We start from the raw sequence: 24,076 nt of genomic DNA, 5'->3' as shown, positions 1-24,076 counted from the left end.
GGCAGAGGAAGATGTGTGTTCTCTGACACAGGGAGAAAATACGTTGGCGAGGGTGGAGGTGGGGGTGACTGGATTTGTGCCAAACGGTGTGCAGGTGGTGGGAGGAGGAAAGGAAATCCTGCAGCGTGATTTTTATCCTCTTGACTTTTATCTTCCCAGAGCAGGGAGTCAGAATGGAATAGGAGGGGCTTGGTGGTGACTTGCAATAACCTCTGCAGGGAATAGAAGGGGGAGTTGCTTAGCAACCCTTGACGTGAAGAGGTAGATGGAGAGTTTCCAGGTAACACTGGAGATTTCGCCGAGCTGGACCATCATCCATCGAAAGTAGTTCCAATCTGCAAAGTCCTCTGTGATTTTTCTCAGCAGTACGTGGTGCCCCAGTGTAGCAGCGGAGATGTGGGTGGACGCGCTGATCCGGGTTGGGAGTTGGTAGAGAGGCTGCAGAAGTTGGAAGAGGGGCTAAGGGGGTGAGGACTCTAGCATTAGTGCTGTTTAACTGATGTGTTGTGGGATCCAGGGCACCAGAGGCTGGGCCTGTCAGGTTGATGGAATCGGAGGGAAGGAACATATTCTGTGCGTTTGTATTGACCGCTCAGATCCTGAAACACAAGCCAGGCTGGAATAGGTGGTGTTCATGAGGTGACAGTGTTGGGGATAGGGAAAGATTCCTGGATTCCTCTCTTCTTGGAAGGGAGTTGTGGGTCTGATACATGAGTTCAGGTCAGCAGCAGGGAGATTGGCAAACATCATGAACCAAAGGTGCTGCTAGTTGCTTTCACCTTTTATCTTCAATGAGAAGGAAGATGCTAACGCTGGTTCAAAGCGTCGGACTAAGTAGATTGGTCTGCTCTGTGCTTCCTGCAAAGGCCTACTGGTACCTCCCTGGACACGCTTCAGAAATAGAATCACAAAAATGCCCCGAGCAGTTTGCATTCTGGGTCAAAATGAGAAATTCAGGCCGTACCCAGTGAGGTCAAGGGTTATACTAGCGGAAGCTCTGAGGACAGGGAATTCCAAACGGATTCCTTGGATTCCAAACCTGACATGTTGGGATTTAAAGGATTATCTGGTATAAAACCAGACCCCTTGGAAGGGCTTCTGGGATAGGAATGGGAGGTCTTGGCGAAGCTAAGTGTCCACCTGAGGCCAAAGCATTTGGGCGAAATGTAAGAAGTCAACCTTGTTCAACACACTTCATTGGATTTTATGGTTATTTCTGGCATTTTCTAGAAGAGTATTACCGGTCAGCCTCTCCATTACTGCTCTCGTCTCAGCAATATTATGGAAGGAAGTCTGGGTTTTGTTTTCTGAAGTCATATGGGGATTGTTTATGACATCAACTTGAATGTCAGTTGGCTCTTTGTAAATATTGAAAAAACTCTTCCAATGGCCTTTTTCCTACTCTCAAGCTAAGGCTAATCAATAAAGGTGTTTGATTAGCCTCTTGAAACCTATTATTCAAATCTGCCTTGAATGACTAAACTGATAAATTGAATAAAATTAATGGCCGGAGGTGAGGAACTCGTGTGCATCACTGCAGTTTAATCTGCTGGTTCTCTCAAGCCACACCGTTGACTCTGGAGGCGTGACAGACACCAGACACCACAGGAGCGAGGTTTGTCTCAGAGCAGAACTCAGGAGGGCTGAATCAACACTGTCTTAGGCAAGGCAATCATGGGCTAAATTTGAAGCAATTTGTTGTTTCTTTTGATTTTAGATCGTATTTCTGTATTTTATGTGGACTTTACAGACGTGTGTATTATGTTCCTGATGATCCTTTCTGAACTCACTGCTACATAAAGAGTTGCTCTTTGTTCATTGTCCTACATTCTTGATCCATGTTTAAGATCAAGAAGGCACCTGAGCTTGAGAGACCCTTACGATGCAGAACTACAAAGCATCCACAATTAAACTCAGCCCAAGTTCCAGTCTCGCACTGGAACTTTGGGCATCGATCTGAGTGCCCTCAATTAAAAGTAGCATTTAGTAACATTTAGCATTCTGAGGAATCACAGCAAGGATGATTTTTGAGATCTGGAAATAGAACCAAGAAGAAGATAGCATGAAACCAGGGTTATTTCTTCTTGAAGGAAGACGATTCATGGTAGACTGAAAGGCTGTCTTCAAATACATGTGGAGTTGGTTATTACTCTTGGGGCAGTGACTTACTGTCTTTTAATAGACATGGTGGATAAAATCAGGAAAAACTGGTTTAAACTATAACAGAAGAGGTTAGGTTAGATGGGAAGAAAGATTTTCTGACAGGAAATGCAAAGTGAACATGAAGAAAATGTGTGTATTTCATTTCTCTAGTGAAAGTCTGGACATTTGCTGGACATTGGATGGAATAGACTTATCCATTGGTGATGATCCAAAGCTGAGCCTTGCTCTCAAGACCCTGAGATTTTATGGTTCTTTTTTTTTTTTTTTTTTAGATTTTATTTATTTATTCATGAGAGACACAGAGAGAGGCAGAGACACAGGCAGAAGGAGAAGCAGGCTCCCTGCAGGGAGCCCGATGTGGGACTCGATCCCAGGACCCCGGGATCACGCCCTGAGCCAAAGGCAGATGCTCAACCACTGAGCTACCCAGCTGCCCCATGTTTTATGGTTCACTGTTGAACTTTGTACTTTTAGAATGTCACTTTTGGGATGATGTCTTCTTGGAAGTAAGAATACTGTTCTCAACTTAATTCTTAGAAAATAGTCACTGTGTTCCATTACTGAATTATTTATACCTGTGCTGATAGTGAAATTGATATTTAAGAAAATGCTATGTTCTCAGCAGATATTTAAGATTCCAGACTCAGGGTGATATATCTTGAAGCTGCTAGATGAGCAGGGCTTTTACGCTTGTTTTCTCCTCACTTGCGATGCCTTGGTCTTCGAATCCTTGTTCTAAGAGATGTTTTCTTTCTAAGACAGAATATAACCTTATTAAGAAGACCTCAGATTCTATAGGTTGGTGTAGGGGGACCTCTGAGGAAAGAGCCCTGGTTTCTTTTGGCCCTCAGGTATCACCACCTAGTGAGTTTTTATGACTTATGCCCTGATGTTCAAAGCCAAACCTCTTCAATAAAAGGAGGTGAATATCTTACTTACAAAATAAATAATATAAAATATAAAACTGTCATTATTTTGGCTTTCAGTATATATTGTTCTTCTTTCCATAACACACTTAACCTCTACAATGAACTTTATTTTTTAAAAAAACAAAAAAAAAAGGAAAAACCTGATGAAATACATTATGATTCTAAACTTCTCACATGGTACCTTGAGAAAACTTATTCTTCCATCAAATAGAGATTAACATTTAATAATTTCTGAAAAACCTGTCTACTTACCTGTAAAGTACCAAAGTAAATTTCTGCATGTTATGGTGTCTTCCATTTGCTTAATGCTTTTAAAATGCATTGAAATATAAACATTTATTTAAAATACACATCTTGAAACTTAATTGGAAATAAGATTGGGTTGCTTCCAAACATAATGAACACACCATCTAAATCATTACAAATCTATTGTGATGACAAAGACAATTGTTATGTGAGGTAATCTATTTTAAAGCTCTCAGCCAAGTTACCCACAAAGTGGAGTAAAGACATTTAAGAATTAGTTTCATCTTAAAAAAAAAAAAAAAAGAATTAGTTTGATCTTCAACAAAGACGCCAAGAACACACAACAGAGAAAGGACATTCTTTCAATAAATGGCATTGGGAAAACTGGTTATCCACTTGCAAAAGACTGAAATTGCACCCTTCTCTTACTTTCCTTACCTACTTCCCTTCCTTCGTCCATATTAAAAAAAAAATCAACTCAAAATGGATTAAGACTTAAATGTAAGATCTGAAACTGCAAATCTAAGAATTTGCAGAAAGGAAAAAAGCGTAAGGAAATAGTTTCATAACATTGGTCTGGGCGGGGATATTTTGGTTATTACCCAAAAGCAAGGGCAACAAAAACAAAAATAAACAAATGAAGTTACAGCAAACTAAACAGCGTTTTCCCAGCGAAGGAAACAATCAACAGAAGGAAGAGACCACCCGGGAATGGAAGAAGATCTTTGTAAACCATGTATCTGTTAAGAGGTTAATATCCAAAATCACAAGTAGCTCAAACAAGTCAATAGAAAGAAAATAAATAACCTGATTAAAGAATGGAGAAAGGGGCAGCTCCAGTGGCTCAGCGGTTTAGCGCCGCCTTCAGCTCAGGGCGTGATCCTGGAGACCCGGGATCGAGTCCCACGTCGGGCTCCCGGTGCATGGAGCCTGCTTCTCCCTCTGCCTGTGTCTCTGCCTCTCTCTCTCTCTCTGTATCTCTCATGAATAAATCAATAAAATCTTAAAAAAAATGGAGAAAGGACCTGAACAGATATTTCTTCAAGGAAGACATGTAGATAGCCAACGGGCATGCAAAAAGATGCTCAACATTGTTAATCATCAGAGAGCTGCAAATCCAAACCGTAGGAGATCACCTCGCCTTGATTAGAGTGACTGTTACCGAAGAGACAATAGTGTTGGTGAAAGTGTGGAGGAAACGGAGCCCTGTTGGTGGGACTGCAGACCGTGTGGCCACCACGGCGCTTTCTCGAGTAATGGCAGGGAGAGCTCCTTTATGTGCCCGCAGGCCCGCTCTGGTATGTTTTCAAAGGAGGTGAAATCAGTGTCTTGACGAGATGCCTGCTGTCCCGAGTTCGTGGCAGCCTCATTCACTGCAGCCAAGATGCGTGGCCACCGACAGATGAGCGGATAAGAAAATGTGGGATATACGTGCATGCGTGTGTGTGTGTGCGTGTGTGCGCGCGATGGAACACGTTCAGTTATAAGAAAGGAAGAAATCCTGTCGTCCGTGATATCCTGGACGAACCCGGGTTCGTGTTCACCGAAACAAGCCCGGCATAGAAAGCCCAATCCTGCGCCATCTGACTGGCATGTGGGATCTGAAATGTCAAAGTCACGGAGGCCCGTCGGGGAGGACGGTGGTCATGGGGGGGGGGGCAAGGGGGAGGATGGGGAGAGGTTGGGTGAGGAGCACGAAGGCGCAGCTGTGCGTGTCTGGAGGCTGCCGTTGGCGCCACTGAGTGCAGGCCGTGACCCTGGGGTGAGTCCTGGAGACCTGCTGGGAGCAGACGTGAGGAGCTGTGGGCCCGCGCTGTGGCCACCATGTGAGGCGGTGACACGTTGGTGGGTCGGTGGGCTCGACGGCAGCAGCCACCCCGCCACGACCCGTATCACATCCCTGTGGTGCGCCTTCGGGGTGGACGATTTTTGCTCCGAAGTGGACTGAGAATCAGTCCTGTGTGGCTTCCCCACCGTCGCCCACACCGTGTCCTCCTCTCCTTCCCTCTTCTCTTCCTCTCTTGTCATCATGTTGCCATAGTTGTGACAGGGAACTTGGCTGTAGTTTTTAAAGTAAACTCTTCCACTGTTTTTAACCCTTACTTTTGCCTCATGAAGGAACATTTTATCGTGTTCTCAAAGGAGTTACGTATGTCTTCTATATGATTTTTCTGCCTCATGACTCCAAAAAAAGGAATCATGTTTTTTGAACTCTTATCTCTCCCCCCTAATATCAATAAGCTGTGTTTTCGATGCACACGTTTCTTTGTTCTCAGATGGGGTAAATGGAGTTTTTGGATGAGATCATTCTCACGCCGGTGAGAATTTTTTCATTTGTTCAGAGTTACCATCATTTGTAAACCCTGCCATCTAATTTCCAGTGTCTGTGCAGAATGATTTAGCTGATCAAGTTCTGTTTTTCTCTGTCCTTTATTTGTTCTAGATACATTTCATATTGCTTTTCAGTCGACAGGGGAAATTACGGCTGCAGAAATGGTACACGACGCTCCCTGACAAAGAAAGGAAAAAGATCACCCGGGAGATTGTTCAGATTATCCTCTCTCGTGGTCAGAGGACGAGCAGTTTTGTTGACTGGAAGGAGCTCAAACTCGTTTATAAAAGGTGTGAGTAACTTTATGAGAACGGTCTTTCTCATCATTGCTTTGGGCTGTTTAATCTGAATGTTTTCAGCTACAACACCCAATTCTGTCTCTTACTGAAGTCTTTGGAGTCTGGACTCCAAATACTTGTACCAATAGACTAACAGAAAAGAGGTCTCATTCGCCAAAAGGCTTTCCACGTGCCAGGATGGATTCTATGTGTGGATTACGTACAAGTGCATCCAAGGCATTGCTTCTAGGCCCTTCTAATGACTGTGGATGACGTAGCAAGTGAGACACCACAGTGCAGCTCTTGGGCAGCGTGCTCGCTGGTCAGGCAAACAAGACCTTATGCGGTAGTGACACCTGCTGTGGGGAGAACGCAGGCACCTGCGGGACTCAGTCCAGTAACTAGTTGAGCTTCTGCCTTCAGCTCTGGTCATCATCCCACAGTCCTGAGATTCAGGCCTGGGTCTGAGCGGGGGCCCAGCCTGCCACTCCCCCTGCCTGTGCTCTCTGTCAAATAAATAAATAATTTTTAAAAAAAAAATGCAGGATAAAATGCTGGAGACATGGGCAGCTCTTACCATTGCTATTATTACCCATATTTGTAGAGGTGGCAACCGAAGCCACAGAGAGTTTCTAAGTGGGCAGTAGCTAAATGGCAGTTGGGAGAGCCAGGATTCAAATCCATGTTCTTCTGGCTTTTTTAATTTTTATTTTTTTAAAGATTTCATTTATTTGAGAAAGAGAGAGCACGTGAGTGGGAGGTGGGGGGCAGAGGGAGAGGGGAAGCCGACTCCCTGCTGAGCAGGACCCCCGAGATCATGATTGGAGCCAAAGGCAGATGCTTTACTATGGAGCCACCCAGGCACCCTTCCTTCTGGATTTAAAGCCTATATAATGTCTCATGATTGCAGCGGCTTGCCGTCGCAAGACGGGACTGGTGAGCATCCTCAGTTTATGGGTAAGGAAACCGAGGCCCGGAGACATAGGGCAGTCCCCCCAAAAAGCCCCACATAACTGATGTCTAAGGCAGGACCCGAACCTGCCGAGCTGGCCCTGCACTCCGCATCCTGCTGTGGCTCCCACGTGAGGACGCGCACTGGGAAGGCTCCTGCCGAGGCCGTTTGTAAGACCTAAGAGGGAGGAGCAGAGGCAGCCTGGCAGGTGGTATTTAACAGAGTAAATGGCCAGGAAGTGCCTGGGCAAAGCTGCTTCTGCTGGGCCCAACGCTTTCAGTACTAGCGTCTGGGGAGACGTTGGCAAGGGCCCCTTAGGACCAGGCGCCCGGGGGACAGAAGGCGAAGGCCCAGGAAGCACTTGTCAACAAGAAGCTTGTCCCTGCTGCTCTCCACCTGCTGGGATTTTCAGACTTGGAGCTTCTCTGTGATGTAAAGCGTTGTGTAAAGACTGGGCCTGTGCTGCCCCCCCCCCCCCCCACTGCAGCTCCTGGAAGCTACTGCAGCTCCCAGCAGCTCCGCAGCTCCGGGTGCACGGTGGGGAGGACGTGAGCAAGGCAGCCTCAGCATCTGCCCGGGCAGCCCGGCCTGCTTGGAAGCCGAGGAGCGCTGGCTGCTCGGAGGGAGAAGCGCAGGCGAGCGGAGTGAGGCGCCCGGTGTGGTTAGGGGCGTTGGAGATTTCCCAGAAGACGTGGCCTCCCAGCTCCGAGCCGGGACGGGAGGCGTGGACCGGCTGGAGCCATGGGGTGGAGTATCCTGGGTAGCGGAGGCCTCAGGAGGATGGGCCGCTTGGGCCGAGCGTGGGACACAGATGTGTGGGTGCAGCACAGTGTGAAGCGAAAGCCGTGGTGGGGGGGTGAAGTGGAGAAAGGACAGTCGCAAGCAGGAGAGGGGCGTGAGCAGACCCTCCTATTGCTGCGGGCCAGGGCCCTGTCTCACCGTGCGGTCTCGGAGGACAATATTTCAGGTAATTAACAGAAATAACCCAATGGCCACCATATTTTCATGCATTCGACTTAACATTGGGAGGCTGTGGAGGTGACAAATGATGATTTCATTCTCGGATGCTGGTGGGGAGAGTCCCTGGGGAAGAGGTAACTCTGCATAGGTGCTGTGGAAAACACCCACTTCAGGTTAGTTGATGTACCGTCAAATTTTACTTTTCTTTCTTCATTTTTTTTTCTTTTCAAGGTATGCCAGTTTGTATTTTTGCTGTGCAGTAGAAAATCAGGACAACGAGCTCCTGACACTAGAGATTGTGCATCGTTACGTGGAGTTGCTCGACAAATACTTTGGAAATGTAAGTGTCTTTCAGGTGTATTTAGAATCAGTCCTTGTTTCAGCTCTTACGTCAGTTCTGTCCTTATCACAACCTTTCTCTCTCTCTCTCTGTCATGTCTAAAATAAGCATTTGTGCAGGGATCAGAATATGAGACCTTCTTCCACTTCCCATAATTCTTTGTAAACAAAGGATCCAAAGTTTTCAAGAGGCAGGCCGTGTCCCCTCCATCTTCAGACCACAACCACACTAGAGGCCTCATTTAATGATCAAGAATTTAATTGTGAAGGATTCCTGTTTTTTTTTTTTTTAAGATGTTATTTATTTGACAGAGAGATAGAGTCAGAGAACACCAGCAAGGGAGGGGTGAGGCAGAGGGAGAAGCAGGCCGTCCACTGAGCAGGGAGCCCGATGCGGGCCTCGACCCCAGGACCCAGGGATCATGACCTGAGCTTACCTGCCTGAGCCCCCCAGATGCCCCAATTGTGAAGGCTTCCTCCTCATTCTTCATTGTGTATCATCTCTTTTCTATTTTTATTTTTTAATCTTCCCTCTGGATTCTTTACTAAGGTTATTTAATATTATTTATACATTTAAAAAATGCCAAACAAATAAACAAGAATACCAAAATCCCTTTCTTTCCTATTGGTATTTAATCTCCATGCATTTAGTGCCAAGTAATATCCTGTATGAGGTGCCGCCATCCTTAGAACCCACGCACTGTGGCAGCTTACAGCTCAGCCTCCAAGGAAATCATAGTTCCCAGTGGCCCCTTCCTCATGGTCAACACCAGTCTTTACCCACCTCACCTCTCTGCATCACTGGTCCTTGCTTGTCAGTGATCCTCTTTATTATTTTTTTGCCACATCGCTGGGTTCTGCTGATTCTCAGCCTGTTTCTAAAGGCCTCTCCTTGGTTTCTGTCCCGAACTCCCTTCCTCCCCCCACCCCTCCTACTCTCCTTGGGTGTCTACCTGCCTTCCGCTTCTGGAATCCATGACCAGATGGCTGTCTCTTCCTCTGCAGAGGACGGGCTTCTCCAGGCTTCTCCCAGCCATCTCAGTCTTGACATGTCAAGAACTAAAATCCTCTTCTGCAAACCTGTTCTGTCTTACGATTGAGTTTATTATGTCCCAGGATCCTTCAGTGGTCCTTTCTTTCTTCTTTCTCCACCCTTCACTAAAGGCTGCCTTTATCTATTCAGATGGACTAAAATCCACCCTTTCCCCTCCATTCCCACTAGTACAGGTTTACGTGGTTTCCCTTTGAAATCTCACCTCTGGCTCTTTCTGCCTCTGAGCTCATCTCTGCTACCCTTTCCTGGGTGGTTAGTTACCGTCCTCCTGGTGTGCAGGGACCCAGGTGACAGATGTCCCCAGTCACTTTCCATCATCTAAGATGAATAAAAGCCAAACTTCTAAGCTTTCTAGACTTCAGTCCCAGGCCACGTCTCCAACCTTGTTGCCATGCCCTCTCTTTTTATCCCCGACATGCTCAGCAGTCCAGCCGCATGGAACAGCCCGGTATTACCCTTAACTTGTGCCGGCTTTGTATGACCACCAGACCCCAAGTCTCTCGAGATAATGACCTGGGACTTAGCTGTTTGATTTTTCAACACTTGTGAGCAGCTCTGGGCCAGATTTTAACAAACATTCCAGAAACATGTCATCCAGGCCACAGTCTTCAGAAATAAATCATTGGATTTGGGATGTAATTTCTCTCAGTGATGCTCTCTTTTCTGTTCCCTGGCTCACGGTAGATTTATTTCTATTAAGTGTTGTTGGGAGAGTTCGCTTCCACAAGACTTTATGTGCTCTGTTCCATGGAGTAAGTAGCATTTGCAGTATTGGCCGAGGTGTTATCAGATTTCTTGGAACAGTTTTCACAGGGTGAGTACTTGAAAGGTTTTTGAAGGGATTTTTCTCTCCCTCCCTCCTTTCATCCTATTTCTTCCCCTCCATTTCCCTTCGTCAGTGATGTTAGAAGATGACCTTACACGTTGCTTTGGAGATTTTAGGTCATTGGTCAGTATAGAGAGTGAGACAGCCGGACCATGTTTCTTTCTCTTTCTCTTGATTCTCCGTGTTTATTTTTAGTTTTTAAAGAGAGGTGTGCAGATGTGTAATAGCATGTTTTTGAACTTGAGATTACTCAATTTTATGCTTTCCATTATTCAAATGAAGCCTGACATTTTGAAACCCACTGCAGATGTGGCCTTTTAGAAAGGCCTGAAGGATTTTCCTGAGGCCCAGGCTTTCCTAGGACCTGCCTCTGCCCATAATTTCTGCACTCTGGTTTGGCCTCTTGTGTTTTTCTAGATTTACCCGACTGTGGTAATGTGAATTGGGGTTAAGTTTTGATCTCAATCTTATCTGGACAGATTTTAGCTATTTCAGAACATGTTGCTTTCTTAAGAGAATCTAAATCACCTTCACCAATGCCAAACCTAGTTAAGATATAAGGAGAATCAGAATGAATTCCTATTTCTCCAACATTAATTTTTCATCCTATTTTGGCATACTTCTAGAAGCTCTGTCTTTGCCATGGACCAAAATTTAATTTGCTAAAAAATTCAATGAATCTTTTATTAAACTAAGAACAGCTAAGAGCAATTCAAGGCTATCTGCCCAGTAGGTGTTCAGTTCTTATTAATTAACTGTGATGAGCAAAGCCTACCAGTATTCATGCTCATTGACATCATCTCAGTAATAATATATTTCTCTTTGGCTTTCTTTTTCCCTTGTGTTAATACTGAAGGTTTCCTGGAACTCTGTCCTTAATATTATTGAAGTGAAAACTCTGTACTGAGCTTCTCTTATAACATTGGAAAATATTACCTTTCTACGAGAGAGAAATCAAAATCTCTGTCTTCTAATTTATGCATTTTTGGAGAATTTTTTTAATTCCAGGGAGATTTACAAGGATTAGCTAGTTAATCTTTCAATCTTCAGTCAACAGCATTAACCCCAATTTACAGAGGCTAAGGGGAGGTGCAACAGAGTCTCCCAGTAGATAAAGGTCTGTCTGAGAATTTAGTCGGCTGCCATATTTTCCCAACATAGACTATAGTATGAGTTTTTACAGATGTGCTCAGAGGGCATTGGTGTTCCTATCCCAGAGACATTTGATCTTGATTTAGGAAGTTTTCTTGGAGGAGGAGGAGGCTTCTGAGTCCTACTGGGTCTGGTGTTGACTCACTCACTAACTAGACCCGTGCTTTGGCTCGGAATAGATCTCTAATTTACAGATAAGAAAAATAACACTCAAACAGGCTAATAGAAATATTTACTTTGATAATCTCATGGGGCTGTGGGGAGAATCAAAGAGACTGTGTAATTAATAATACATTACAAACTGCCAATTGCTATGTCATTGTACCATAAACTCTAATTATTTTATGTATGGTCTGATACTTTAACTGTATGTAATTTAAATATTTTATATTTGTTTTTTTTTTAAAGATTTATTTATTTACTCATGAGAGACCCAGAGAGAGGGGCAGAGATACAAGCAGAGGGCGAAGCAGGCTCCCTGTGGGGAGCCCGATGTGGGACTCGATCCCAGGACCCTGGGGTCATGAACTGAGCTGAAGGCAGATGCTCAACCACTGAGCCACCGGGGCACCCCTGTATTTACTTTAGAAGAGAATTTAGTAAGAGAAGGTTCTTAGACTCCATCTGAAAGTATTTAGTTATTCAAATACCAGAAACCATTTTCTACATCACGTGTTCTGCTATAAGACCTGCAAACTGAATTATAGTGAAGCGCAGGCTGAGAGATCCAGGGTATAGATACACAGAAGCAGGAAAAAAAAATCAATAGGCTCATGTGTTGATAAACACGGACACTATTTGTTTTTGCATAATTAGAGGAAACGCAGTCATTTGAGCACGGGGGATACGTTCTTGCTTTACTGGGCCGGTACCCTAGAGGCGGAGCCACAAGTATTTGAGTAACTGGTCTGCATTTGGTCTAAGGAATTCTGGGAGGTGATTCCCATTCTTACTTGCAGATACCCCTTGAGGTTAGGCTCAAAGCAGAACCATAAAAGCAGCATCTTAGAGTTGCTGTATGTGAAATGGTGGCTCATTCATAATACTCTCTGTAATTCCAATAGAAGGTCCATTTCCTCATGATCCGGAGATAGTAAATGTATATCCAGGTTGCCTGTGCGTGTGCGTGTGTGTGTGTGTGTGTGTGTGTGTTGTGTGCACATCCCATGTTACTTGATTCCCATCCCTTGAAACTGGATGCAGTGAAAGAAGGCCCCATGGGTGTCAGCCAGCCCGACTGGTCGCTGCTCTGAGGGGGGGTCAAGATGGTCCTAGAGAACTGGATTTAGGGCCTGCCAGGTTCACCTTGCAGGATTCTGATTGTTGGTCTCTCCCCACGAGGCTCCTGTCTGTCTCGACTCCTGGTCTCCGCCTGCCTCTGAGATTCCTCAGCTCTTGCTACTCTAGCTCCTGACCTCTCGCCTCTTCTGACCTCTGGTAACTGCTTGCTTCTCCTTCCTTCTCTAATAAGCATGGATGTCTGATGTATTGTGTTTCTTTTGGTTTATCTGTACTGTTTAAAAATTGCAAAAGAATGCATTTTTTTTACATATCCTTGTAGACATACATGGTTTTATTTTTACATGGGATTGCATTATGCATATTATTCTGCAACTTTCTTTTTTCCCCCCTCTCCTTACAAATGTATCTTGGAGTAGTTTCCACGACTGTCTATGGAAATCTATGTCATTCTTTCCAACTTCTACGTGGAATTTCCATGTCGTCACGGCAGACAGAGGCAGGCAGACTATTGAGGGAGGATGAAGGTAGCTGTGGACATATACACCTGCTGGTTGTTGATTTACCCACCAGATGGTGCTTTCTAACGAATGAGGAGACCGTGACCTTTGCAGATGAGTTAGATGAGTTTTTCTGAGCTGGCCCTTTACGATAGTGGTATTTACCTAACCGTTTACCTTGTGGATTCTGACCTAACTCCTAACGATATGGAGCAGTTTGCTAAAATGTTGACATCCGTTTTATGTAAAGTGGTAGCACTCTGTAGCATCAGAGAACTGCGGATCTGGGAAGCCATTAGTGCCCAACATCATAGAAACAAGGCCTAAGTGGTGATGACTCATTTATCCTGCGGACGTATATCGCGTCCTCTTGTGTGCTAGATACCAGGCATAGCAAGATGACTAAGATAAGGTCTGTGCCTGAGCTCGCAGTCCTGGGGGAGAGCATGGTAAGTCAGCATATACTCTGGCCCACAAGATGCAAGAGAGACCACAGAGCAAGTGGTGGAAAATCTGAAATGGGGGAAAGGAGGTTTTGGTGGAAACAGCGTGCCCCTGACTTTTGAATTTGACCTTGAAAAATGAGCTTAATTTTACCAGCAGAATAAAGGAGAGGGCATGGGGAGGCCATCCCAGGAATTGCTGGGATGTGCGAAGGGTAAAGAGGTAACATGGTGAGTTAGTGGAGTGTGGTGGTGTAGGCTGAGCGCTGACACAAGGAAGCCAGAGAGCCCATCCAGGCTGGGTGGTGAGACTTCTCTGCGCCAGGCCAAAGAATTACCGCTTTGCCCTGAACATAAGACCTCACACGGGGCAGGCACAAGATCATCACTTCATCAGAGTGTTAGTGGTTGTTGGCCTTGAGTGGGGTCAATGCCATGGCCTTAAGGGGAGAGGGTGCAGGCCTGAGCAATGGTGGTGAATGGGGGGAAGACGGGAAAGGCTGGGTTTCATTTACACCATAGAATCCATAGGAATTGGTGATCAAGCAGAGAGGGATGATGCCGAAGGATGGAAAGGGCTGAAGGGGAGGGGAAATAAGTGGACCCGGGGGATGAATTTGATTGAACCACAGATAGACAGACATTGCAGCTACTAAGCAAAACATCTTTTACTGGGAAAAGAATATGCTTCACTTCACTTTGGCACATGGTGGGTGACTTGGTTGGCCCGAGGAATCTCCAGGCAGAGATGTCTAATGAGCAGGTGAAAGTATTGGACTCGCTCTAGCAGGAGATCAGGGCTAGATGTCTAGGTCTGCTAAGACACCTGCGTGCTAGACACGCTCTAGAGCGTCCATGGGATTGTCTGTAACACATGCGTTGCAAAGAGGAGAGGCTCTCATGAGCAACACCAGTGCTTAAGAAGAAGCTGGGTCTCTGGAATGTAAGCAACATGCAGCAGTGATGTTGGTTTGCTGACTGACGCCCCAAGCACTCCATAAATACATCTTAGCCAAATGCAAAGTACGGGGAGAGAGATCATCTGACAAACCTGAGGAGGAGTCACCGGAGATGCAGGACAAGAGCTGGCGTTGGATGGTATTGCCAATGTTGGGGAGCAAGAGGGAGAGAGAATTTTCAAGAAAAAGATTGGGGAAGGGTATCCAGTGCTGCTTAGAGGTCAAGGTTGGGGAGGGCTAAAAGCTTCCAGTTGACGGTGGAAACCTTCAAGCGGGTGTGGAACAGGAAAGGGAAGTGTTGGGAGTTGAGGGGTAAGTGAGGAGGAAAACACCAGCAGACTGCCTGAGTGGCCTTTGGTCGGGAATTGGAAACAAGGCCTATTTGGATTATGGGGCTGCTCTTGCCACTTGCTTCACTTAAACAGCAAAATCTATCAGACTCTGCTTTTTTTTTTAATTTAGGATTTTATTTATTTATTTATTCATGAGAAATACAGAGAGAGAGGCAGAAACAGAAGCAGGCTCCCTGCAGGAAGCCCGATGCAGGACTCGATCCCAGGACCCTGGGGTCACACCCTGAGCCGAAGGCACCACTGAGCCACCCAGGCACCCCATCTCAGCCTCTGCTTCAAACTGGGACAGTGGTTCTCCCTGGGTGGTCCCCAGGCCCACATCATTAGCATCACCAGGGAACCATTTAGAAGTTTAGACTCTTCGGCCTTCCCCAGACCCACTGAGTCACAAAATTATAGGGCTGGGGCCCAGCAGCGAGTCCCTAAAGGAGCCTTCTGGGTGATTCACCTATGCTCTTGAAGGTTGAGCACCACTGGCTTGTGACATAATTTTGAGAAAAATTAGCACGGTTGAGCTAATTTGCCTTTGAGGAGGAAGCTTCGGAGGGTCCTAACGCTCCGAGCCAAGATTTACAGACAGGACAGCAGGAGGAAGGAGGCGTCGTAGCGGGGACTTGGCTTCCATTTGTGCCGAAGGAAACATGAGCCGAGCTGCCTGATTCCTGTCCCAACTCTCAAACTTCTTGTTGTGAATAAAAAGAATATTATTTAAGGAAATTGTCTGCCTAATGGAATGTGGTTTTACTTTCGCTGAAGCCCTGGGAGTCCCTGCTTCTGTGTCTCTGGCCTCACAGCACCATCTGATGGCCTTGCCTTCGGGGTCCCACGTGGGTGTAAGTGTTGAAAAAGCTTGAGACGCTGACGTACGTTTGCCCCGATAACCCTGCAAGTTTATCGAAATGTTTTGTTTCTGTCCTACCAGGTCTGTGAGCTGGATATTATCTTCAATTTTGAAAAGGCTTACTTTATTCTTGACGAGTTCATAATGGGTGGAGAAATTCAGGAAACGTCCAAAAAGTCTGCTGTGAAAGCCATTGAAGATTCTGATATGTTACAGGAGGTCAGTACACAGTGCTTGTGCCTTGGAGAGAGATGCTGATGGTGGTGGTGATGGTTATATATCGGTTGACACTTACTGAGCGCGTACTCTGGGCAGCATGCAGTTTCTAAGTGACTTAACTGTATTTAAAAAAAAATTGTTTTTAAAGATTTTTATTTATTCATGAGAGACACAGCAAGAGAGGCAGAGACACAGGCAGAGGGAGAAGCAGGATCCCTGCGGGGAGTCCGATGTGAGAGTTGATCCCAGGACCCCAAGGTCACGACCTGAGCCGAAGGGAGATGCCAACCACTGAGCCACCTGGGTGCCCTGTGACTTACCTGTTTTAACTCATTTAATTATCACAGTAGCTCTAAGAGGTGGGTAGCATTTTTACCCTCATTTTGAAGATGAATAAACTGAGACACAGAGAGGTCAAACAGTCCACCTGATGTCACACAGCCAGCAAGTGTGGAATGGAGATATGATGGCAGGACCTTGGGCTCCAGAGTCTTCGCTCCTTCTGTTTGGTTGAGTTTCTTTAGTGAGGTCCCCTCACTGTCACAAAGGTACCAAAAGCTCGGTGCTATGTTTTTCCAGAATTTCATGAAAGGTATGAAAAGATTTTCATTAAAATATCTGTGCTCCCCTGGGAGTGGAGAAGAGGAGGACATCATTATTTCATTTGCGGGAGATATTAGAACTTTATTACTGGAGATGGCATTTATAATTTTAATTAAAATTTCTTGCGCCTCCCGGTGAGGCTGCATGGGTGCTCCTATTTGCAGAAATAAATTGGGAAGACTGTGGCTTGCTTGCCGAGGCATAAATGGGCCCTGAAGCATCCTAGGGGGTCGTGCTCCTGCCTCTGTGATATTTATATAAATCGCAGCAGGTCTTTTGGGCACAGTGCAGATTTGCCTCATGCCCAGTCAGGGAGGTTCCCTGCGATGCCCCGTCACTCCTCCAAGGACACCAGAAGGGGCACGTCCCCTCTGACCCTCGGCCTCCCTGATGAGCGACCCCACCTGCTCCAGCGCAAGCTGAGCTGTACCCCAGCTCCACCACCACTGGGTGCTTCTTCACACAGCATCCTGGGGTTTTTCCACCTGCCTATTTTATTTTTTAAGGATTTTATTTATTTATTCATGAGAGAGAGAGAGAGAGAGGCAGAGACACAGGCAGAGGGAGAAGCAGGCTCCATGCAGGGAGCCCGACGTGGGACTCGATCCGGGTCTCCAGGATCAGGCCCTGGGCCGAAGGCGGGCTAAACCGCTGAGCCACCAGGGCCGCCCTGCCTGCCTATTTTATAGTCTCGGGTCAGGAGATCCCAGAGGATGATAAACTCTCTTTTAAAAATTGGCATTAAAGCCATTCTTCCTGGCCGACCAATGGCTTGCTGCTGCCCGCGCAGGGGGCGCGCAGGCGAACGGACGGACCCAAGGAAGGCCTCTGCCGGGGCGTTTCTTTGCAGAGGTGTTCTCGCCTCGGGCAGTGCTTTCCAACTCTGGTGTTTGCGTGGCTCTCTCCAAATGCGCAGGAAGGGAATTGCACGGGGTCCTTGAGAACTCAGTGGTCTGGAAATTCCACAGAAGAACCTTTCTTAGAATACTTATAATTCTGTCTTCGGGGCCCTTGGCTGTGGAATCTCAGCTTTACGGAAGAAAGGGACTTTTTTTTTTTTTTTTTTTTTTTTTAACCAGGGTCTTTGGCAGTTACAGTAATGAAAGCTTTTTGAACTGGGGCCAAGCACACCTGGGTCATTTTGAATTCCTCCTCTGAAAGAAGTGGGGACTCGTAAAGAGCCTGTGCCGCAGCAGGTGCCGGTGCTCTGAGCTCTGGGGAGCGCGGATTTCAAGGGAGAGCCCCTCTGACGGTGAAACACTAACTGCTGGTTGAGGCGCCCGGTGCGTGAGTGCCAGGTCGCGAGGGGCAGGCCTCGGGGGCCCTCGTGAGCCCCAAGGCCCCAGCATGAGTGGGCCATGTCGTGAGGGCCATGGGGAAGCCGCAGCGCCTGCCAGATGGACACCGCGTCATCAGCACTCTCCTGGGCGCTGGGGCCTCAGCTCGGTCAATGAGTCGATGAACCAGGGTTTAGCGTGAACAGGCACCAGTAATATAATTATGTAAGACAAAAAGAATGACTGCTTTCTCCCCCCCCCCCCGCCCCCGTCCTTGGACCCACGCAACTATCTGTAGCTACAAAAGATTGAAGGAGGCCTTTGTAATATCCGTTTGCTTTTAGCCCCTGGAACTTTCCCGACTCTTACCTAATAAAGGTTTCTTAGAATAAAGAAGGCTGGCCTGTCCTCACATACTTAGTAAGGAGATACGTACATAGTCTTAAATCTCCCAAATGCTTGACAGGTATCCTGAGCGTCCCAGGGCTTGACATGAGTGATGTGGATTAAGAAGAGAACAGTTTAATTGGTTGGGGGGTGACTTTAGGAGGGGCCTTACTTTGAGAGCAACAACCTGTGGACAGAGGAGAAGGGAATAGAGCTGAGCTCACCCTGGGGGCTCAGCGGTTAAGCATCTGTCTTCGGCTCAGGCTTTTTTTTTTTTTTTTTTTTGAATACTCCTACCCTAGTTATTCAATCCATCACTTATCTAGGTGCTGCTTTTTTTTAAATTTTTTTTTTATTTATTTATGATAGTCATACAGAGAGAGAGAGAGAGGCAGAGACACAGGCAGAGGGAGAAGCAGGCTCCATGCACCGGGAGCCTGACGTGGGATTCGATCCCGGGTCTCCAGGATCACGCCCTGGGCCAAAGGCAGGCGCCAAACCACTGCGCCACCCAGGGATCCTTTTTTTTTTTTAATTAAATGAATATATTTTTTTTCTTGGTCATTTAACATTTATCAGCACTGTTTTATTTCCTTTCAGACAAAGATGGCCTCAAGAATACTTAACATGCATGCAAGATCATGGTCTTTTGCCATTCTATACAAAAATTATCTTTACAACAATATATAATCCTCATCAAACACGTAAAGGATAGATCTATAATGAAATTTCCTCTTATATGATTACTCTATTGTTAAGGACAACTGATTTTGGTAAAAGAAAAATCGAGTCCCGCATGGGGCTCCCCACAGGGAACCTGCTTCTCCCTCTGCCTGTGTCTCTGCCTGTGTCTCTGTCTCATGAATAAATAAATAAAATCTTTAAAAAAAAAATGAAGGAGAAGGGACTAGAAACTGAATGGAAAGATGGTGCTGGTTACCTGTGGGGGTTGCAATTCCTGGCTGCACTGCCAGGGGCAACAGAAGAGGCTCCAGCGCAGAATGAGAAGCATGGGTCAAAATGCTACCTCGTTAGCAGGGAACCATAGGCTACCTTGCCTGTGTCTGTGTGGATGGGTGAGAAGCGCCTGGGGGCACCCCAACATCGTCACCCTGAAAAGCACAACCCCTGTTAACAGCCAAGCAACGCCGAGCTGCAGCACAAAGTTGTCGTACAGCCTATGCTGAAGCCACGAGAAATTTGGTGGTGCGAGATGGGTAACAGAAGGGTCCCAGGGACAGATTTGGGTCCTTTTGTGAAAGGCCAGGGCAGGGCTCTTAGGGTCGTGTCAATCTTAAAACTCTGTTTCAACCTTTGAAGTGCCAGCTCAAGGTAATATTAATCTTGGGTGCTGGTGGTTTCTGTGCTTTGAGGAGGAGCACGGTTCAGGGGGAGCAGTCAGGGCGGCGCTTAGACTGAGCCAGGGCCGTGAGGCATGCCGGTGACTAGGGGCCAGTGAGCTGGGAAGCCAGTAGAGTGACAATTCCAGAGCCTTTTGCTGGGCCGAGCCCCTTCCAAGGCTGCAGGCTCGTATGTCAGGTTTGCAAAGGTAGGATATCTCCGTGCAAAGTGGATATAACACGCAATGAATATCTTATAAAGTATGTTATGTAAAATGGAATATCAAAGTCATAAAGTCTTTAGAGTTGGACGCTTCACCGGCTGAGCCACCCGGGCGCCCCTTTGTGTTCCTTTTTTAATGGTATAAAAAACTCTAGATCCCACAAAATAGGTGTGGGCCCCGGGCCAGCGTGATACCCCGGCTAACGCTGAAGACGGCGTCCGTTAAGAGGAGGCAGGGGAAAGGCCGCAGGATGTGGGCTTCTCTTGGCCGGTGCCCATCCAGCAGGTAAAAGAGCTTTAGGAGGAAGTGTGGGTGACTGGGCACTGGTATTGCAGCAGAGGAGCCCTGGAATTCTAAACAGACCTGGTGAGAAACAGTTGAACACCTGGTTTTTAACTTTATTTCGTTTTTGTTTTTGTTTTGATTTTTAACTTTATTATCCTGTGAACAATGTTGCTTAGCCATGGCCTTGCTGTTTGGGCCCTGCCCGTCAATGCCTCCCCTGCCCGGGGCAAGCGAATCCCGCACCCGCGACCCAAGCCTGAGAACGGGCTGTGCATCGCCGATTCCGCGGCTGGCACGGGAGAGGCGGGGCCGTTGCCCGAGGCTGCCCCCTGAACCCTCTTTCTGATTCAGCCCAGGAGCCCGGCGTAATACAAATACCTAAGTTCACAACAGAAAAGAGCGCCAGAGAAAACCCGCTTGTCTTGCACAGTAAAGCGCTTGCAGCATCGCTGTATATTTTGACTTACCTGTAACTGGGAATCTGTCCAAGCATTTTTTTTTTTTTTAAAGTGCTGGGAAAAGATGACGGTCCCGTGGCGTGCTAGCAAACGAGCTAACTGTGGGGATGGAGACAGTTTGCATACTTGGAGGAAAGCCTCAAAATACATGGAGGAGATTCTGGGGAGTCGTGGTCTGTTTACCCTCTGTAGCTTGCCAATAAGCGCACGAAGGGCTCTTGCCCAGAATCTGTATGAGGCGTATGTTACACGAATACAATGGAGATTGCTCTAATACCTGTGCCCGGAGGCGGCTCCACGATCATTTTAGTGGGCACATTTATCTGAGGTCAATGGTCATACACTGGCAGCTGCGGCTCTAGCATTTGTCTTATCAGACATTCTTTTTATGATCAAGCCTGTTGAAAGTTATTTAGTCCTGGCCATATGGTCACGTTTGCAAATCATCCTCAAGCTTTACATCGCCGTTCTCCGCCCGAAAGCAAAGATACGTATGTCCAGATGTGTTTCGGAAACTTCTGTGTGGCAGAAAATAAGTAAGAGAATGCAAAAGGTTTCCCATTCTGCCAGAGGCTGTGGTTTAAGGGGCAATTGTTCTAATTTCCTGCTCTCTTTCAGACAATGGAAGAATATATGAACAAGCCTACGTTTTAGCTGCGCGACGGTTGAAGATGCCCTGTGCCAGCCGCTGCGAGCCTGAACCCTAGCAGCGCCGCACCGGCTCCCTGCAGTCTCCGGCATGATGCCAAAAATAACTCAAAAGGGATTTTTTGTTAACTAGCAGCAAGTTATTTAACATGTTTAGCACTATTACATGTCTGTGTTGTCTGCACACCCCTACTTGGTGTAGCTCTGGGTGTTAAAATAACTGCTGCAGTGACTCCACTGATGGAATATTTGTTCGTGATGTTTGAACTCCACCTGCTATGTCTAAGCTAATTTAAATAAACATGTTGCAGTATGTTTTTTTTTTTGTGGTTGTTGCATTTGATCCTCTACTGACAGCCGAAAACTGGAAAACTGTATCGTAGTAGCCCATGATTTTGAATGTGAAATATATGTCCCACCAATAATTCTTTTCTAAATGTTTAGCTTTTTAAACTGTGTCATAATTCGAAGTCATGCTAATAGTTCAGAGTTCATACCTAATGCTCGGCATTTTTCATATACATTAGTAAAACGTAATTCCAGTCTAGATACAATGTATCTGATTTTAGTGTCCTGAATTCTTTTTTTTTTTTTCAAGGTTGGAGTTAAGGAAAATAACCAAAGATAACAAGGGACTTAAATGGTTTTGCTATCTTGGAAGCTGCTATCTAGTTGAGGTTTTAATTTTTTAATTTTTTACTTTTTAATTGAACGTAAAGGGCATTCCAATAAGGCCATGTTTCCTATAAACTCTATGTATTTATTAAGGATTTGCACCTTCTGGAGATACAGTGTCTATGACTTCCCTTACTATGAAAACAGTATAATGAAGACTAATACCAATAGCAGCAATTCTTATTTTTACTTCAATTTTAATAATTTTTACGGTTCCAGGGACTCGTTACTTGAAAGATTTTGCTTCAACTGTGTTTTAATGTGCATCTCCTATATTTTTCAAATTATTGTTTATTAGACTTGGAGAATTGAATAGTATTACAGCCTATGTGGTAGATGCTCTTCCTTCTTTCTCATTTCTTCATGCCCCCAAATTAACTATTTGCTGCTGACCATTATTATCGTGAATATGTTGTATTCGTGCTTCCTGGAATGAACGTTCTGTCTACAGCAGTAGTAAATGTGATCACGCATTATAGGGAAATAGCTCCTAATACTCGGTCTTGGGTTTCCACTTCCAACGTCCTACCTGTGCCTTTTCATTACCAGTTTTGAGGCCTGATATGATTTCTGTTGAGTTAGGGGTTAGGGGCCCCTCGTGCTTTTCCTATGAGAAGAGTGGGCTCGCTGTTGTATTCTTTCTCTAGATGATCCTATATGGTAGATCTTTAGAGGCCATGAAGGAAAAATGTCTTCTTGGAGGGAAAAACATCCTCTTTGATTCATCTTGCCAGATTTAGGGGAAAATAAGATAAGACCGCAAGAACAGAAGAAAACATGGACCAATTCCTCAACAGAGCCATTGCTAGAAAGAAATAACTCAGATTAGTATATAACAGAATTATTGGGCTTTTAATATCTAATATTTACTCAAATTAATCATGTGATGACAATGATGGCCTCGGATTAAAGTTTAACTGTCATTTTGATCACTTAGGTTTATTTTATGTCTTCAGATGTGTGGTTTTGCTTTTTTTTTTTGTCAATATAGTGGAACTCTTTATTTTTAAAAAGTTTTGTAGAGATGGACTTTATGTAAATCAACACAGTTTCTCTGGTTCTTTTGAAGTTTTCCACCGTTTTGAGGTGAAGGTATTTATTCATGATTCTTTCAAATTGGATAATTCCACCTCGGACCCTGCTGAGCTGTATGTAGGGCTTTTCAGACTCTGTGTCAGTGTCTCACATAGAAAATGAACATAATGATGTAGCACACTGTAAATTTGAGAGATTTGGAGGACTTTTTATGTGAGTCTTGGGGAAAATAATCATTATATTTTCTTTATATTATACAATTGTAATAAAACTACCAAGCAAAAGATAATAAATACTAAATTTGTATAAAACTTACAAATAAAATGTTTTTAAATTTTTTAATGAGGAACTTGAGTGTGTTTTTATGAATATAATTGTTTTTTAATCCAATTATGTGCTTGAAATTGCTACCCATAATTCCTGGTGGAGTCCCTTTAATGTGATCTCTCTCTTTTTTTTTTAAGATTTTATTTATTTATGAGGGACACACAGAGAGAGGCAGAGACACAGGCAGAGGGAGAAGCAGGTTCCCTGTAGAGAGCCGGATGTGGGACTCGATCCCAGGACGCTGGGATCACAACCTGAGATGAAGGCAGATGCTCAACCGCTGAGCCACCCAGGCACCCCTAATGTGATCTCTTTATTTTCCTGATGCTTCGAGCAACTTCACAAGCAGGTGACAGCAAATGAAAGAAGAGTATTTGCTGCTTTGCTCCTATTGACTTCTTTCTCATCATCCACCCACATTTTGATAGTCTGATCTCCTTGCCTGTAGTTAGTGATGCAGTCATTCTTTAAATCTAGTAATTCCTATTCTTTGATGAGCAAATGTAAAATTGGCATTTATTGTGGCTGAATAAGTGAATTTTTACTTTGTTCAAACTTTTTTTTTTTTTTTGCTCAGATCAAGTCTCCTAAAATAATGATAAAGCTTTTCATCAGCTGCTGTTCTTCTAGACCTAATTATTCCTCTCTAGGATTCATATTGTTTGAAACATCACTGAGGAACTGTGTTTACTTTTCTAAGGTTTAATCAATGAACGTCGTTGGTAAATGTTAATGTATTCTTTCCACATGGTCCCTGCAGTTTTGGGTTAAGTCCCATCAGATGCTCGGGGACGTAAGTAAAATAAGGCACCGACCATTTTTTAGTAATTAACAAAGGGAGGACCATTAAAATTTTCTTCAATTCTTATTTCAGCTCTTGACAAACTTGAAAAAACTCTGCCCGTAGACAACGTACTTTGGTATTCAACTGTGATAATCTGTTTTGTCACATAGAACTAAAAACAGGAAGGACTGAAACAAATAGGGCTCTATTAGCTTCACACTTTTTTTTTTTAAAGTAGGCTCCACACC

At 45.2% G+C, this 24,076-nt stretch overlaps 1 protein-coding gene across 1 annotated transcript in view; it reads left to right on the top strand.

Annotated features, from left to right (window-relative positions):
* AP1S3 (adaptor related protein complex 1 subunit sigma 3) overlaps nt 1–22,990 on the top strand; it is a 49,898-nt gene extending 26,908 nt beyond the window's left edge. The window contains exons 2-5 of the mRNA XM_055345009.1: nt 5,782–5,960; nt 8,092–8,200; nt 15,648–15,785; nt 20,978–22,990. Coding sequence (XP_055200984.1) covers nt 5,782–5,960; nt 8,092–8,200; nt 15,648–15,785; nt 20,978–21,013 — 462 coding nt within the window. The 3' untranslated portion in view covers nt 21,014–22,990. The remainder of the gene's footprint in view (nt 1–5,781; nt 5,961–8,091; nt 8,201–15,647; nt 15,786–20,977) is intronic.
* Nucleotides 22,991–24,076: the final 1,086 nt, after the last annotated feature.

The sequence above is a fragment of the Nyctereutes procyonoides genome, unplaced genomic scaffold (genome assembly GCF_905146905.1).
Source record: "Nyctereutes procyonoides isolate TBG_1078 unplaced genomic scaffold, NYPRO_anot_genome, whole genome shotgun sequence".
NCBI classification, from domain to species: Eukaryota; Metazoa; Chordata; class Mammalia; order Carnivora; family Canidae; genus Nyctereutes; species Nyctereutes procyonoides.
The sequence above is the reverse complement of the archived record's forward strand: the minus strand, read 5'-3'. Positions and strand labels throughout refer to the sequence as shown.